The 18,172-nt window shown below is 37.9% G+C and overlaps 2 protein-coding genes across 3 annotated transcripts; one reads left to right on the forward strand and one right to left on the reverse strand.

Moving 5' to 3' along the window:
- Positions 1-1,956: 1,956 nt before the first annotated feature.
- On the reverse strand, positions 1,957-11,813 carry botv (exostosin like glycosyltransferase 3). Its single transcript, XM_089859582.1, has 6 exons — positions 11,713-11,813; positions 11,332-11,592; positions 9,298-11,251; positions 7,865-8,292; positions 6,372-6,500; positions 1,957-6,300 (listed from the first exon to the last, which is right to left on the reverse strand). The coding sequence occupies exons 2-6, from the start codon at positions 11,437-11,439 to the stop codon at positions 6,091-6,093; spliced, it is 2,829 nt and encodes a 942-aa protein (XP_089715708.1). The 5' UTR covers positions 11,440-11,592; positions 11,713-11,813; the 3' UTR covers positions 1,957-6,090.
- Positions 11,814-12,983: 1,170 nt separating this feature from the next.
- Positions 12,984-18,105, forward strand: RagC-D (Ras-related GTP binding C/D). Of its 2 annotated transcripts, none has more exons than XM_089859109.1 (8): positions 12,984-13,177; positions 13,447-13,592; positions 13,651-13,745; positions 13,812-13,945; positions 14,020-14,219; positions 15,610-15,867; positions 15,932-16,089; positions 16,942-18,105. In XM_089859109.1, exons 1-8 carry the CDS (start codon positions 13,175-13,177, stop codon positions 17,094-17,096), a joined length of 1,149 nt encoding a protein of 382 aa, XP_089715235.1. In that variant the 5' UTR covers positions 12,984-13,174; the 3' UTR covers positions 17,097-18,105. The 2 variants fall into 2 exon arrangements, with proteins under 2 accessions (XP_089715235.1, XP_089715236.1); XM_089859110.1 differs by having other exon boundaries at positions 12,989-13,177; positions 16,948-18,105.
- The last annotated feature ends 67 nt before the right edge of the window (positions 18,106-18,172 follow it).

Below are 18,172 nucleotides of genomic sequence, written 5' to 3' on the forward strand. Positions count from 1 at the left end.
CGGTCTCATCGGAATTTGTTTATTGCGGAACACGGTGTTCTTGCTTTAAATAGTGTGGACGGTAATCTTGAAAAACGGGCTCAAATACTTCTTAATCACTCAGTCCAACGGTTGTTTTCAACAAATTCACCCATATGCTAATCACTGAATTCCAATTCCTAGCAGCTTTTGCTAGCCAATTAATTCAGTGATTCCAATATTTTCCTATCATTTAATAACTTTATTTAACCTACTTCTGACGAAAAGAGCATCAAATCCGCTGGGAGCTGAAGGGAAATTTTTTTCCGTATTTTGAATAGCCTTATTTATTCAAGAAAAAAAGTTCTAGGTTTCGGGAAAAAATAAAAGGAAAGCGTTTTTGAAGATAAAAAGTATTCTTTAGGAAAAGTAATTTTAAACACATTTCGTGGAAAAACTGGCAAAGTGTTTGAGAGCATTAGAGATGGAATTCCACTGTATTTTATTATAAAAAGAGAAATAGCTAGTTCTGTGGAAAACGGTTATGGACTCTGTGAGTATCTCGGCATATGAGAAATGGATGGTATTAGGCAAAAGGATAACCGTTACGCCTCTTCTGTCTAGTTTTCCAGAATATATTCACGTCACGAACAACAGTTTTCTAAGGGTTATGTTCTTATATATTTTCTCAGAAAAACTGTCTAAACACGACTAGACGAAGTTTATGCATCTTTGTTAGATGCATTTATTTATCTGAATTTAGAGTGCGAAACATTTCATATCTATAGTTTAGTCAGGAACTCAGGATAGAGATGTACGGTAATTTAACGGGCTAATTACCGATTCAAATTTATTTTCTAATGACGTGTATACGTACAGGATGTTTCTGATAAGTCTGCCATAAATTAAGGGGAATGATCATTGGGCGATTTTAAGTCGAAAATGTAACTTCTATGACACTGTTTTCGAGTTATGATTGGAGTATTTTACGGATGACCCCTTAAATTTAATTAAGAAACTGAAAGACAATCAGAAAAACCCTGTTTTGGTAATTTACCGGCATATTGCCATTGTAAAATTATGGTATGATATAAATCGGTAATTTACGGCGGTATTTGGTAAATTACGGAATGATATTAAAGGGCAATTTTCGGTGGTATTTGGTAAATTACGGAATGATATTAAAGGGCAATTTAAGGCGGTATTTGGTAAATTATGGAATGATATTAAAGGGTAATTTAAGGCGGTATTAGGTAAATTACGGAATGATATTAAAGGGTAATTTTCGGTGGTATTTGGTAAATTACGGAATGATATTAAAGGGCAATTTAAGGCGGTATTTGGTAAATTATGGAATGATATTATAGGGTAATTTAAGGCGGTATTAGGTAAATTACGGAATGATATTAAAGGGTAATTTTCGGCGGTATTAGGTAAATTACGGAATGATATTAAAGGGTAATTTTCGGTGGTATTTGGTAAATTAAGGCATTATATTAAAGGGTAATATAGGGCATGATATTAAGTATATTACGTCATGATATTAATCGGATTTACGGTCTTATTTGGTAAATTTCGGCATATTAATCGGTAATTTACGGCGGTATTTGGTAAATTACGGCATATTAATCGGTAATTTAAGGCGGTATTTGGTAAATTACTGTATTATATAAAAGGGTAATTTAAGGCGGTATTTGGTAAATTACGGTATTATATTAAAGGGTAATTTAAGGCGGTATTTGGTAAATTGCGGCATGACATTAATCAGTAATTTACGGCGGTGTCTGATAAATTGCGGGATGACATTAATCGGTAATTTACGGCGGTATTTGGTGAATTACCGACTCAGATTTCAAAGTCTGGAGAACTTCAGATACGGTGATTTATTCAGGTAATATATATTAATGTTTCTGTTCCCTTCTGCATAAAATACGATCTAACATACTAAAACAAATTGAGCGTTATCATGCAAAGTGAACAAGTCAAGAGACCAAGAGATTTTGCTTTACAGTATAATAATTATACCATAAATACACAATATTTTTAAGAAAGGAGGAAACTCTATTAATTAAGTTTCTCCTATTACATTGGCCGCCATTTTTATACCGACAATCCAAAAAAATAAGACCAAACTGGCCAATTTTAGTAGTTGTCGATTTAGACATACAGGTTTGTACACGAAACAACCTCTAGAATGTGTTACGATGTTACTAATGTCAAGTTACTGACAACATTTTTTTTTATATATTTTCTTATAAAATGTCCTAAACATTTAAATTCTAAAAATTTGATCCTAACTACACGAAGTTACTTTGGCAAATGGGGGTAAAGAAGTACATTATTAATTGTATTTCTTTTAATATTTGTATGAAAGAAAATGTTAATTTATGGTAGTATTTTAGATCCTGTGATTTACTTAAAATTATACAGCGTTCAAAAAAAGCGTGGTAGGACCAAAGTACAATGGGTTCTAATAGCGATTTTGAGTCGAAAAAGTTCTATGACACTTTGCCCTGAGGTTCATTGCTTACAAGTTATGATTCCAGTGCTTAACGGATGACCCGAGGGGTCGGACGTTTTGGAAAAAGTGTACGGGATTTCGAAATCCAATTTGATTTCTTCGGATTTCGTCGGATTTTGATTGATTTCGTCGGTTTCGTTTGATTTCACCGGATTTCGTTTGATTTCGTTGGATTTTGTTTGATTTCAGGTTTCGATAAAATCCAATGGATTTCGTCGAATTTTGAGATTTTTCCCGTGATTCCGTTGGATTTTGATATTTTACCGTAATTTTGACGGATTTTGCGATATTTCCCATGATTTCCTCGGATTTTCAAATTTTCCCCGTGATTTCGTCGGATTTTGTGATTTTGTATTTCGTGAATTTTGTATTGGATTTCACGATTTCTTTACTGATTTTGTGATTTCGCTTCTGATTTCATTTCTATGTTGATTTCGTGATTTCTATGTTGATTTCGTGATTTCTTTGTTGATTTCGTGATTTCTTTGTTGATTTCGTGATTTCTTTGTTGATTTTGTGATTTCTATGTTGATTTCGTGATTTCTTAACAGATTTTGTGATTTCGTTGCTGATTTCGGATTCTTTATTTGATTTCGAAATCAGCATTGATTTCGGATTCTTTATTTGATTTCGAAATCAGCATTGATTTCGGATTCTTTATTTGATTTCGAAATCAGCATTGATTTCGGATTCTTTATTTGATTTCGAAATCAGCATTGATTTCGGATTTCTTAGTTTGGATTTCACGGGTAGCGTACGGGATTTCATGAATGTCCGACCCCTCGGGATGACCCCTTAATTAAACTAACAATATATTTCATATCTTGTAAACAGTGGCCCTTAGAGAAAAATGTCATAGAACCATTTCGACTCAAAATCGCCCATAGAACCCACTATACTCGGTCCTACAACCCTTTTTGGAAAACCCTATGCGTGTTTATGTTGTTAACTTGTTAACCAATTTGTTACCAGAATAAACTTAATTTCATACTTTACTTTAACTACGCTGTCCAAAAACGACCATAAATTAACACTACCCTCTCATGACTCATTAATCATATAATCGTATAGAATCTAGATTTTCGTAATATGATTAATATTTCTTTAGTTATAAATTAAAAGTTTTAAAAAGAAGCTTTGACCTATTATATACATATCGATTGTTATGGGGAAAAATATTGGGACTAGAATTTGAACGTCTCTTCATTTTGTTACGATAATTAGTGTCTTCACTTTAGTTTGTTCATGAACTAATTAAAACTTAAAATAGTGTGCAGCAATAGGTAAAGCTAAGGTGTTAGGCACTATAATAATGGACCAGGGGTTTAAATTAATTTGATTACTACCTTGATTAAAAATAATATTAAAAGACTAGCGATTATTAAAATATGACTAAAATAAACGGGCTTGGGTCGTTCGTGTAAAATTATTAAAATGTATTAATAAACTATAAATTAAACTCGAAATCAAAATCACCATAAGTTAATGTTCTATAAGATCGACAGTGTTTGCCGCGATCTGGACATAAAGTTAGATCACCATAGTAACGCTAGCCAAAATTATCAGAAGTTCACAGAAAAAAACAAAAAGCATAATACGATCACAATTACCAACCTCTGCCTGTAGACTTCCAGACAAACAAACAAATCAGAGAAAAGCTTTTCTAGAGGTCAAAGGTTAATAGTACATAGTACTCTATGGTGGCGATCCAAACTTTAATTATTGGTCATAAAGCAAGTAGAATCAGCTACTAAATTGAGCCTATTCACGCGTGTTCTCTGTGCTACGTTTATGAAGGTAATCACACGCAGAGGGGGACTAGGGGGGTCGACACCTTTCTGAGGGTAAAGGGGGTTTCTCGCATTACACGGCGTGCGCAAGCTTCAACGAAGTATACTTTTTGTTTTTATCTATGAACTTTGGATATTACGCTCGTATAAAGAGCTTTTGGTTGGGGGCGGAGCTAAGATCTGTCACGAAACCTCGAACGCATCAATATGGCATTACTCATACAACTTAAGAGCTCTCTATAGGCTTAAAATTATCGCGCTTAAAACCCATGTTGTGATCAGATCTGTCGATCAGTGACAGTGATATCGAGTTGCGTACTTCAATTAAATTAACTATTGTGATTATTTTGAACTATTTTAGGATTAAAAGATCAAGATTAATTTAAAAACTACGATACCAGTAACATTATCGCAAGCCCAGCAAAAAATGGAACGAAATATACTGCGATTGTAAAATAAATGTGAAAATATATACACCTTAAATGCAGAGTTAAAATGCAATGCCAATAAAGCATAAAAAAATAAAAATGAATGCCCATGGAAAGAGTTTCAAAGCCTCTTAGCTAGGAGTCAAACAGTGTCGCGAGTATTTGAAATTTTCCCCTTAATTTTACAGAATGTAACGGCTTTGGTTAAGTCTCAAACAAGAGAGCTGAAATGGGCTCAGATAATATTTACCCGGTTTGAAAGGTCTCAGACCACCGAACCTATAGAAGGTTCCCTCCAGTTTTAAAGCAAATGTCTGCTCCTGTGTACTGAGGCACCCCTAACATTACGGCTGATCTTCTACACACAAACTTTACCTTGCCAAAGGCAGGAGCCAATCATAACTCTTGCATGAGGGCGGAGCTAAAACTAGCCTTTGCTAAGATTATGCCTCGATTATGGTAGCATCTAGTGGCATTTGTTAAAACTAAAACAGAGCCGAGACTCGCTTTAATGGTCACTGAAGCAGATATATTTCAGTTTGCCAGTGCATGACGGTACATGCTACACATTACCATGTGAAAACGCACCGGTACTCTCATTAGGTTAGATTCTCCAAAGAGGGGGAGTTGAAGCTAGCGGCTTTGGCAAGGCATTTTGGGTGTTCTCGCTTTTCTTTTTTATTTATTTGTTATATTTTCCTCCTAATACGGGATTTACGAGAGGTATTTCGTGGGCGCTGCCATAACCTGTCTGCGGCCCTTAGGTAGTGGCTGACATTCCCTGTCGTTGAACGCGCTCCGTAGCCTTGACAGACCAACTCTCCGAAAAGGGGGCGGTAACCTCGTAAGTCCCATATATCTGGTTCACTGTATTTCAACCAATTAGAGGGCAGAGAAAGATGCGCGCACACCGGAAGCTTAGAGGTAAACTTTCAAAGCGAGAACACTCCAGCTCTTTCTACCCTCTTTGGATGCTCTGAGTATAGGAGGTATGGCATGCTTTTGGGGAAAAGCTTAGCAGTTACGAGAGCAGGTACCCAAATAATACCAAAGTTCTTTGCTGACACTTTCAGTCAAAGACATGAGTTACTAAACCATTAAATATTAACTGTCCTTAGGTTAGATACTCTTCAGTATCTGCGGTAAGGCATGATTTTGGGGAAAAGCTTAGCACTTAGCAGTTTAGAGAGCAAGAACCCAAATAATAGCAAAGTTCTTTGCTGACACTTTCGGTCAAAACCATAAAATGTTAGTATCATGTTAGTTATGCGTTCTTACCATGCTACTTTTAAGGAGTGTAAAAAGCGTGAATAGACATCTCATTATATAAAATTAAGGCAAGAGAATGATGAAGATTATAAATCCTAAGAGTTACGTCCCTTTGAATTTCTCTTTAGATGAATTTGAAGCATTTTTGCTTATCATGAGGAATTCTGGTTTTAAACAAAACCGAATCGGCTCGGAATTGGGTATTTAACAACGGCATATAACCGTAAACAGCGGCGAAAAAATTTATGCACTTGTGCCGCTCTTGGAAGTGGGAATCTTCTTCCGATAGAGCTACTGGACACCCGGGACAACGAAAGGTCCACCGAGAAGTTACCTAAAGGAGGAGTAAAAATGATTTAATACTTATTTATTCCCCTCCTACGTGAAGATAAAAGAGTTTAATACCTTAATTGGAGGTTTTCTAGTTACATGCGCTACTAAAAAATTCATGGCTATATCTTCGCAATTCATATATTCATCAACTTTGTCTCTAATAGCTTGGGGCATCCATGTACTGTACAAATAGGCGTAGTACTGGAAAAAATTTAATATTTAATTAGATTAAATAGTTCATAAAGGAATCAAACAATGATAATAACTAGGGCTGTGCGGGTACTCGAAAATGACGGGTACTCGACTTCGAGTCCGAGTACTCGGACTCGGACTCGGACTCGAAACTGGTTTTCCTAGGACTCGAACGGGTACCCGGGTCCTGGTCCAAGGCCTAAAATTACCCGTTTAGGGCTTGTCGAGTCCATTTTTCTTTACCAACTTAATAGCCAACTTTATCAGCTACTGATAAAAACGTTTTCATATTTAAAAAAGTTAAAATTACTATTAATGTTTAGTTTTGAAACACTTAGAGAGAAAAAAAGACAGAATGTTTTAAGAGCAAATTTGACGAATTTTGGGCTCGGATTAAGAATTTTGGACTCGAAACCATGTTTTTTGGACTCGAAAATGGACTCGAAACCATGTTTTAAGGACTCGATGGACTCGACGAGTCCTGCAAAATTGGACTCGAGGACTCGACGAGTCCACTTTTCCAGGACTCGGACTCGGACTCGAAACCTAAAAATGAGGACTCGCACACCTCTAATAATAACTATAGATTTAAAAGGGCAATAGATGGGGCTTAGCTCAGACAAAATAGGAATGATGGACTGCAAAACCGAGTGCAGGCAACTCTCGTGTCGTTCTTGAACTAGCTACGAAGTATTAGGAGCGACAAACTTATGTAACATATCTTATAAACTTATGGTGCTTATAGGCTTGTGGAAACTCTATGACTAGTTGACTACAGCACAAACTGCGGACTTGCTTTTACTTCCGCAAGTCTCTGGTTGCGCCCAATGAGATAGATAGAGTTACAATTCAAATCGGCTTACCACGAAACACATTGTTTTTATCAAGTACGTTTATCAAAACATGACAGCGCCACCTGGGAGCCTCTAGCGGAACTAATTACAACTTTTACTCGCTTATTTGCAATCAGAAACATCGTTATGATTTTTATTTCATCTATTTATAAGATTAAAAAGGACTAAAGTTTTAATTAATCAACTTGCGTATTTTATTTAACACGTTTAAAAACTATCTTACGCAGATTATAGCAGCAGACGGTAATAAAAAAGTTCTTCAAGTGAGTAATAGGTGGCGCCACCCGTATTTGATAAAGATTCATGCTCGACAAAAAGTGTATCGCGAAACGTCGATCTCGAGATTTCACGTTGTGACTCTAGGTTTAATATATATATTCTATCTCATTGGTTGCGCCCATTAAGTTTAAACATGGTGAAACCTAACCCGATCTGTTTTCCTAAAAGGGAACTGCAAGACCTCCCAATGACCATCTCTCCCCCCGCCCTAACTAACTACTGTTTGACAAAAACGATTACCTTATGAAAGAAAGCTGCACCAGTCAACACCATTGAAAGCTCGCAGGAATAGTTAGAGTTATACAGCCAGCCACCGTATTTAAGATCCCAGGCATGATAGCGACCAGGAAGACCAACAATTCTATCCCTCGCTTCTCGCCAAACTCGAAATGAAAAAATTATTTCATCGTGTCTCAAATGGGCATCGTCGTCCATGGAAAGGACAGCCTCCGTTTCAATTGTATCAAATGGAAGGAAGCGATTATTTAGGCTATTCTTCTTCGCTTTAACCACGTGAATCGGCACTCCAATCTCTGGCCACCTCAAATCCGAGGAAGGCAACTTGGGGCTGTTCCAAACTACTATCACTTTGTTGAGGAATGGTAGACCATGAAGTCTTTGTAGCGAGTCGATCAACACCGCTTCTCTTTCGTAAGTCAACATAACAACTGTAAAATAAAGTTCACTACGTAAGATTTAATATGATGAATAATACCATGAATCGTAACCAGAAGGTATCAAGGGTCAAAATTCAGAAAATTAAAGAAATATTTAAAGGGGCTCACCGGCGCTGTTGGGGGGGGGGGAGACCGCCCTTAGTTCAGGGGGAAATCACCCAGGTCTTTGGCCATAAGGAAAGGCGCCACCGTCGCTGTGGGCAGGTAAGCAATATGCTAACCAACAGTTTGACCCCCCCCTTCACCCCAACAGCTCCGGCCAGCCCCTTTAAGCAATTGTAACTAAAATTAACTATTCAATGTTTTATTTAAACTATCATTAGCCTAAGATTAAAGATGAAACACGATTGCGTTTAGCCTGTAACCCTATGCAAAATAAAGCAACTTCAAGTGGCTGATGCCCACGTGGTCTACTGAATAAATATTCTTTGGGGTTTTTTTTAAAAAAAAATAATTGCGAATTTAAGCTAATTGTAACTAAAATTAACTATTACTTGCCCGATTTAAACCATCAATAGCCTAAAATTAAAGATGAAACACGATTGGGTAACAGCCTTACAACTTAATTAAGTGGTCTTCTAAAGAATTGTGAATCAACAAATGGAATAAGCTTCCATAAACCCAATAATTAGAGCTATTTCAGTTGTGACGTCACGCGCTTAGGTAAACGTCACGGGCCAGCATTTGACATCATGATTAGTTTTTTCTCTATCTGTTAAAGGGGCTCACCGGCGCTGTTGGGGGGGGGAGACCGACCTTAGTTCAGGGGGAAAACACCCAGCTCTTTGGCCATAAGGAATGGCGCCACCGTCGCGGTGGGCGGGTAAGCAATATGCTAACCAACAGTTTGACCCCCCCCCCTTCACCCCAACAGCCCCGGCCAGCCCCTTTAATAACATGGGTGACATACAGACTAAGCATTTTGAAATAAGTCTACCAATGCGAAAACAATTTGCAAAGAAACAAATGCACAGGTGCGCAAAATAAATTTTTTACCTGTAAACTGTTCACGAGGTACATTTCCACCTAAAGACTCGCTAAATTCCTTTCCGGCACCTCCAGCACCCTGCCCAACAGGGCGAAAGCCAAAGCTGGACCCCATAAATTTGGCTTCAGCCGGTAATATTGGGTCAAAAGGGGTATAGGGGTAAAGGTTGAACGGATCCATGGCATCGTTCCACATGTGGCGTTGCTGAGTAATGGAGTAGGTATAATTTCGCTGATAATGAGGAGACGGAGTGGGGGGTTCCAGAGGACCGAGACTTTCCTCAGCCTCGGCATCTTGAATGGCAGCTACTTCTACCATGATTGGCTGGAATGTGGAGTTGAAGACGCTTGGAGATTGCTCTTCTTGAATGGATGGAGGAGGAATTTGAAGGCGATGTCTCAAAACTGCCAAGACAGAATTGACGACTTGTTGAGTAGTAGACATGTAACGCTCCCAAAGTAAGCGACCGCGAGTTCGCATTTGAATAACATCGGCGTCCGTGAATGTTCTCAACAAGAAATGAAGTTCGGTAATGCGCGCTTTGGGCAGAACCAAAATGGCTTGTTCCCAGTCTATCACATTGTCATAGGGCAGTGTCATTTGGTTCCCTAATACTAAAGGAATGGCTCCGTATTTCAACGATTCAAAGACTCTCGCTTGAAACTGAGGGGTGCTAACTACGCTAAAACTGGATGGTGCTATTATTAGGCTAAATGTTGATTCCGATAACAGTTGACCTCTGGTCACTTCAGAGTCGCACAAACACCATTCTTCGTTTAAACAGTTTAATTTTTCTATGGCACAGGCAAAACGAAGAAAGATTTTGTCCTGTTGGGCCATGGCTTGAATACTTTTCAAACTTTCAACCACAAACTCTTCGGAAACACTGGTTTCGTATTCCTCCTCATCATCTACTTTCGTATCCAAGTTGAGCTTGGATCTTATCTTCCATTCCGCGGGAGTTTGAAGAGTCAAACGACTAGCGTTCAATGACAAGAGGGTTCTCGTTTTGGGGAAAGTTGCTCTGTGAGCGAGTGTATTCCTAAATTCCCCTTGATACGACAAGAGAAATTTTCTACGGGCTGGAGAGACTGGTGGAAGCCCTTCCCATATATCCCCGTAAGGAAGACCCAATAAGGGTGGGACTATCACGTCAAAGTTCGGGCGAAATTGACTGACAGTAAAATGTGACTGTACTATTATGGCACGACCCGTATTGACCCCGCTGAAAATATCTGACGCATTGGGACTACGGGCAAAGTTAAGAAGAAGGTGGTTTCGTCCATCACCATTCCAATGTCCTAAACTACGTAGGTAGCGTTCAACTTGAGAATTACTGAGATGTTTAGTGTCCTCAATTTCTCCAACTAAAACTACGTAAACGCAAGCGATACTAGGGTCAAATGTTATATGAACATTCATGTTCAAAGCCTCCGTTACCGTCATCTTAACAAATTTTTCTAGTTGGTTCCACGATAATCTATGATCATCAGGGTGATAGAAATAAACGGGGAAACCCGAAGTTAAAGAACAACGCGAATAATCAAAACAAAGATGCATTCGACAATGGGGTACGGCGTTATTCGAAGGTGCAGGCACAAAGTATTGATCTTCTAAAGATGGTAGTATTCGTTTAGGCGCTGATATATGAGGAATGTTTTTCTCCAGAGCTTCTTTCTGGGCATATTGGGCTTGTTGCATGGATAACTGAAGACGATCCATGTCAATTTGCCGACGGGCGTACTCATTTTTTAAATGGTCAACTTTTAGAGTCAATGAGCTGATTTCAGCTTGTAATTTTTGACGAGTAGCTTCAAGAACTCGAAGCTCACTGCTGACCGATGTTTTGATTCTTATCATTTCTACTATCCGAACTTTGAGATCAGAATCGTTTAAAGAGTTTAAATCATCAAGCTGAACGCCTTTACGCAACTTCTGGGCAGTAGGTACATCATTAACAAACTGAAAGTAAAGTTAATGAGCCCATTGAAGATCACACTCTAAAATCATTGTAAAATGGTTAGATTTAAATAAATATGTACCTTGGTAAGGTAGTAATGAGTAAACAAAGGAACTAGAACCAAAATGAGTAGAAGCAGTATTATTAAACGAGAGAGCTTGACCGCCACAAATCGGCAACAGAACGCCATTGCTACTAGATGAAACTTCTCCAATGCCAAGAAACCTCTATCCTAGGATTAACTTCACATCTTGAATGACAACCATTGATTTAAAGGGACTGAAGTCTATTCTCTTTTGTAACATTACAGTTTAAACATCAACTTTCTAGACTGCGATTGTGCCTTGAGGAAACAGAATTTACCGATTATTAGGCCTCTATATATTTTATAACTTCATTAATTTTAATATTGAATGAAGCTTTATAATTTAAATCCCATATCCAAATGACGGACAAAACTCACATCATCGGTTCATGCGGCTCGCTCTGCCAGCCCATAGCCCACTCGATCACGCACTCGACAACGCAAATAGGGCTAGGCAAGCTGCCGTTTTTGGTCCTGAAAATAGTTGTTCTTAAGGTGAGTTGATCCGTTGCCTACGTTAATCAAGGCCTGTGCGCGGCGCCAATTTTTCTTTTTCGTTTGGCAATTTAAGTTGCCAAATTCTCTCACCTGAGGCGCTATTAGCTGCAGCCTTAAATAATTCGAAATGTTCATTTTCTCGAGCTTGGAATTTTAAATACTCATTTTCACGCGTGTTTCAGTCAAGCTATCAATAAAATCTCGCTCGCGGTAAAATTGGGAGAAAATAATAAGAAGTCTCGTTTCTTAAAAGTCGCCCCTTCGAAACTACCGCGCACAGGCCCTGATTAACGTAGGCAACAGTTGATCTTACCCTTTTTGATCTTACGCTGCTCCATGTTCCACTCGATCACGCGCTCGACGACGAAAGCTGGTCGCTCTATTATAGCTATAGCGCCAGCAGCTTGCGTCCGTGAGCGTGGATCGAGTGGACTATGACCAGTCTGGGAAATAAGGATATTTTTTAAACTAGTCCTTGTGACCAGTGACCCCCCTAGTCCCCGAAATAATTAACTGGTCTCCGGACTGGTCCCAGCCTTTGTTCTCCTATAGATTTGCAATTAATAAACTGGTCCTGAGGACCAGTAACCCCCACTTCTTGAATTAAAAAACTAGTCCAAGCAATTAATAAACTGGTTTTGGACCAGAGGAAGTGTGCTATTTCCCAGACTGACTATGACGGGGAACCGGGTCACGACCATTGAGTTGAGAAAATTATCACTAGAGTGGCCTTTGCGTTAACCTGCCTATTGGGGGAACGCGGGACACTTTTAAAACAACGGGACGGACGGACAGCCACCAAGTTTATCAAACGATGGTGTCGCCATCTAGAAAACGTACTTGAATTTCGGCCATTTACATGTATTCTTGAAATTCGTCAAATTTCCCGCCTTTTCGTTTAGTTTCCTTTTTTGCACCGGGATGGCGCCACAAGCGCGTGATAAAGTTCATTTGGTTTATATCCTTGTGGATGAAAGGCCACTCTAGTGGTAATTTTCTCAACTCAATGGTCACGACGTGACCGTCACGTCGTCTGCTAGTTGAAGCGTGGCGTGGATTAATAAGCCTTGAGCTAGGAGTGGCAGCTTGGCATGACTGGCGGAGTGTTGAAACTTGGAAGTTGGAACCAACAACCTAGATACAATATTGAAAATATGGAACTTTGACTATACGGCTATTTGGACTTGCATATAGTTGTATTTATATTAGTTGATCTTACAATGTTTAAACAAATTATCTATTGAAGGCCGTCATAAAAAAATGTGTCATATGATTGCAGTCACTATGGTCGGCCAGGCGGGTTTGAATAGTTGCAATAACGAAAGATTATAGTAAATTCAAAATGGTAAGGACTGAAAAACTAATAATTGGGTTAAATAGGTTTTTAAGCATTGTTTTTTACCGAGCAATTAATTTTTTGCTTAAATTAAAGAAAAGTTGTTTTGATGTACAATTAAAGCTAGGACTTTGTTCCTGTGGTGTGGGAGTTTTACAAACAGGGTGCAGGGCCCCTTCAAGGGGAGGCAATCTTATTTATTTTTAGTACAGGGCGATGTTTACTTTATTAAGACTAAAATAACCATTGTGTTTTTTTCCACTTTCTTGTAAATACAGTCCTACGAGGAAGAATATAGCCAAGATTATATTGGGGGATCATTCCCTAAGGATTTTGGTTATGGCCCAGATGAACCCGACGACATTATACCCACGGCTGTTCAAACTGAACAAAAACCAAGAATCCTACTACTTGGCTTAAGAAGGTAGAAAAATCCATATTTCCATCCTATTATAAGAGTATATTTAAATGTCTATTTTAAGGAGTGGGAAGTCTTCTATTCAGAAAGTAGTTTTCCATAAAATGTCACCTAATGAAACTCTTTTCCTTGAAAGTACCAATAAAATCATTAAAGATGGTACGTTAAGATACCTAAGTGTTTAACTATAAAGAAATAACATAATTCTAACTTTCACAACTGCAGATATATCCAATACTTCATTTGTACAGTTTCAAATTTGGGATTTTCCTGGGCAGATTGATTTTTTTGATCCTACCTACGATTCCACGTTTATTTTTGGGGGTTGTGGGGCCCTAGTTTTTGTTATTGATGCCCAGGTAATATAATTAATATTCACAGGGGGGAAAAGTACCTACCATGAATAACTTTGAAACGTAAATCGAACAAACAGGATGATTATTCAGAAGCCCTGGGCAAATTAAAAGTCACAGTTTCACGAGCCCACAAAGTCAACCCTGACATCAAATTTGAAGTTTTTATACACAAAGTAGATGGTCTTTCAGATGACCATAAAATAGAAACTCAAAGAGACATTCATCAGAGAGCAAATGATGATTTACAAGATAATAATCTTGTCGGTATTAATTTAAGGTAATGGCAGCCCTCTGCCTTCGACTGTATTAACAGGGTTCATACAAACCTGGAAAACAGGGAAAACCTGGAATAATCAGGGAAATAAATAGTTGACAAAAACCTCAGGGAAAACTCAGGGAAATTTAGAATTCTTAGTAAAATTCAGGGAAATCAGGGAAATTTGCGTCAAACAGGGGCTGAGTAATTAAGCAAAATGTTCATAAAAATACCCTCCATAGGATTAACATTACTTTGGAGGCTCGTAACTCTGATTCTACTAGAGATACGGGGATGGCCTTTGAGTATATTATAGTCCTCTTTATCCCCCATCTTATCATACTAAAAACGTACGGCTACGACAAACAGGGGCCGAGTAATTAAGCAAAATGTTCAAAAAACATCCCCTCCATAGGATTAACGTTACACTAAACTTTGGAGGCTCATAACTCTGGTTCTACTAGAGATACGGCGATATCCTTTGAGTATGTTATAGTCCTATTTGTCCCCTTTCCAACGATACTTAAAACTTAGGGCTACGACAAACAGGGGCCGAGTAATTGAGCAAAATGTTCGTAAACATACCCTCCGTAGGATTAACATTACACTATACTTTGGGGGCTAATAACTCTGGTTCTACTAGAGATACGGGGATGGCCTTTGAGTATATTATAGTCCTCTTTATCCCCCATCTTATCATACTAAAAACGTACGGCTACGACAAACAGGGGCCGAGTAATTAAGCAAAATGTTCAAAAAACATCCCCTCCATAGGATTAACGTTACACTAAACTTTGGAGGCTCATAACTCTGGTTCTACTAGAGATACGGCGATATCCTTTGAGTATGTTATAGTCCTATTTGTCCCCTTTCCAACGATACTTAAAACTTAGGGCTACGACAAACAGGGGCCGAGTAATTGAGCAAAATGTTCGTAAACATACCCTCCGTAGGATTAACATTACACTATACTTTGGGGGCTAATAACTCTGGTTCTACTAGAGATACGGGGATGCCCTTTGAGTATATTATAGTCCTATTTATCCCCCATCTAACCATGCTAAAAACGTACGGCTACGACAAACAGGGGCCGAGTAATTAAGCAAAATGTTCAAAAACATACCACCCTCCATAGGATTAACATTACACTATACTTTGGAGGCTCATAACTCTGGTTATATTAGAGATACGGGGATGTCCTTTGAGTATGTTATAGTCCTATTTGCCCCCCCCCCTTCCTCCTCCGTTAACATTTGCTCCATAGGATACTCCATATACGGGGAAAAACCTGGAAATCTCAGGGAAATTTGTTTTCCAAAAGTTGTATGAACCCTGATTAAGCTCTATGGGGAAATAACATGGGGTGCCATTAGTCTATAATCCGTAACTAATTTGTAACTTATCGTTACAGTTTTTATTTGACAAGTATCTATGACCACTCCATTTTCGAAGCTTTCAGCAAAGTAGTTCAAAAACTAATTCCTCAGCTACCGACGCTAGAAAACCTGCTCAATCTTTTCATCACAAATTCAGGAATTGAGAAAGCTTTCTTATTCGACGTTGTTAGCAAAATTTATATCGCGACCGATAGCAATCCAGTTGATATGCAATCTTACGAGCTTTGTTGCGATATGATAGACGTAGTCATAGATATTTCCTGTATATATGGGTAAGGACTTAAAAGAAGGACAAACGGTATTAATAATTTTGATTAACGTTTTATTATTTTGAAGTATTAACAGTTTAAAAGGAGATGGAGAAGGAAGCTCATTTGATGCTCAATCATCGAGCATCATCAAATTAAATAATGGAACAGTTCTTTACTTGCGAGAAGTTAATAAATTCCTAGCTTTGGTTTGCATACTTAGAGAAGATAATTTTGATAGGCAAGGTGCGTTAAAGTGTTGGCAAAATAAATTAGGGCGTTATTCCTGAAAACTGTAAACCGAGAGGAAGCGGAGCGAATACGCGCTTAAAACAGAGCATAAACCCGCTTAAAACCAAACGAATACGCGCTCAAAACGGTTCATAAACGCGCTCAAAACCGAACGAATACGCGCTCAAAACGGTTCATAAACGCGCTCAAAACCGAACGAATACGCGCTCAAAACGGAGCATAAACGCGCTTAAAACCGAACGAATACGCGCCCAAAACCGAGCATAAACGCGCTTAAAACCAAACGAATACGCGCTCAAAACCAAACGAATACGCGCTTAAAACCGAACGAGTACGGGTCCGAATCCGAACGAATACGCGCTTAAAACCAAACGAATACGCGCTTAAAACCAAACGAATACGCGCTTAAAACCAAACGAATACGCGCCCGAAACCGAACGAATACGCGTCAAAAACCGAACGAATACGCGTCAACAACCGAACGAATACGCGTCAAAAACCGAACGAATACGCGTCAAAAACCGAACGAATACGCGTCAACAACCGAACGAATACGCGTCAAAAACCGAACGAATACGCGCCCTTAAAACCGAACGAATACGCGCCCTTAAAACCGAACGAATACGCGCCCTTAAAACCGAACGAATACGCGCCCTTAAAACCGAACGAATACGCGCCCTTAAAACCGAACAAATACGCGCCCAAAACCGAGCGAATCTAATCAAGATCCAAGCATTTAGCTGCCTCTCTTTGAGTTAACAAACTTCGGGAATAAGCTTAAAAAATTCCCAAATCCAAATCCAGCGTTCATTTCTTACAAAGTTAACTAACCATTTTCTTTTCAAGTTGCAGGTTTGATAGATTACAATTTCCATTGTTTCCGTCAAGCGATACAAGACGTTTTTGAGGTTCATTTCAAACCCGCCACCTCAATCTTGCAATCATCTCAGCAAGTTTTTAATTCGCTAGATAGTACGCAAAGTAACGGATATCCCGAATAAAAATAAAATTGTAGAAATATTTTTAAATGAATGAAATCAACAAATTTCAAATTTGTAAAAAAGTTAATTTTGAAAACAGAAATACGAAAGTGGAAATAAAATAAAAATTAAAAGGGGGGGAAGTAGATTTGTAAATGAAAAGTAAGTAAAACCATAAGGACTGACATTCTGATTAAATGTCTGTGATAATTTGAAAGAAATGTAGAACGAATAACAAAATAATAAGGTGCCAATCATACGCTACACCCTGAATTTGATAAACGTTGAAATATTTACGTTACGAAGAATTAAAAATAAAATCGTGTCTCGAACTCTCGAACTGCGCTAGTTTTAAATTAAAATCATGAAATAAATAATTTTAGTAAAAAAACTTAAAATGGCAGCCACGCAATTAAAAGACATCCTCTGCCTTCGCAAATTGTCCCGCAGTCTCCTGAAAAAAAGTTTGAAAAAGCGTGCGTTATTCATTGTAATTAAAATCTAACGAGTGTTTAACCGAAAACAAAAAAAAATATTGGAATTAATTAACCTATTACCTCTTTTATCTTTCTTTTGTGTCAGTTTCTTTAAAGGGATATTTAAAGACAATTAAAAAGTTACTTTAAATAAAGAAATAATAAATTGACAAATATTTACTGATTTCTTCTTGGTTTAACAATATTTGGAGTGGTTTTAAGTATCCCTTTATCATCTAAATTTTATTTACCCACATTTTTAAACCAAAAAAAATTATCTTCTCCTTCGGGTACAAAAAATCCTTCCTTTTTATTTTTTGTTCACTCGTATTTTAATTAAATACTTAAAAAAACAAAAACTATTTTTACCAATTTTTGTTTATCAAGGAATTGGAATTTTTTGGATCCTTATCTATTTAGAGTGATATAGACTCGCTTTCACTATTTACTATTTAGTTGTTCACTTGTAACATCACTCGCAAACAAAAATAATCAATCATGAAGAATTTCCTTGTCAAATGTCAAAAATAAAATATTTGCTATTTTTGGTTTAATTAGTTTGGTTGTCTAATCGTTCATTTTTTTTTTAAGATTAAAATAGGTGTGTTAAAGGCAAACACA

Source organism: Phalangium opilio, unplaced genomic scaffold (assembly GCF_054372755.1).
Source record: "Phalangium opilio isolate 3A_F unplaced genomic scaffold, DU_Popi_V2 ptg000329l_1, whole genome shotgun sequence".
In the NCBI taxonomy this organism is placed as follows: Eukaryota; Metazoa; Arthropoda; class Arachnida; order Opiliones; family Phalangiidae; genus Phalangium; species Phalangium opilio.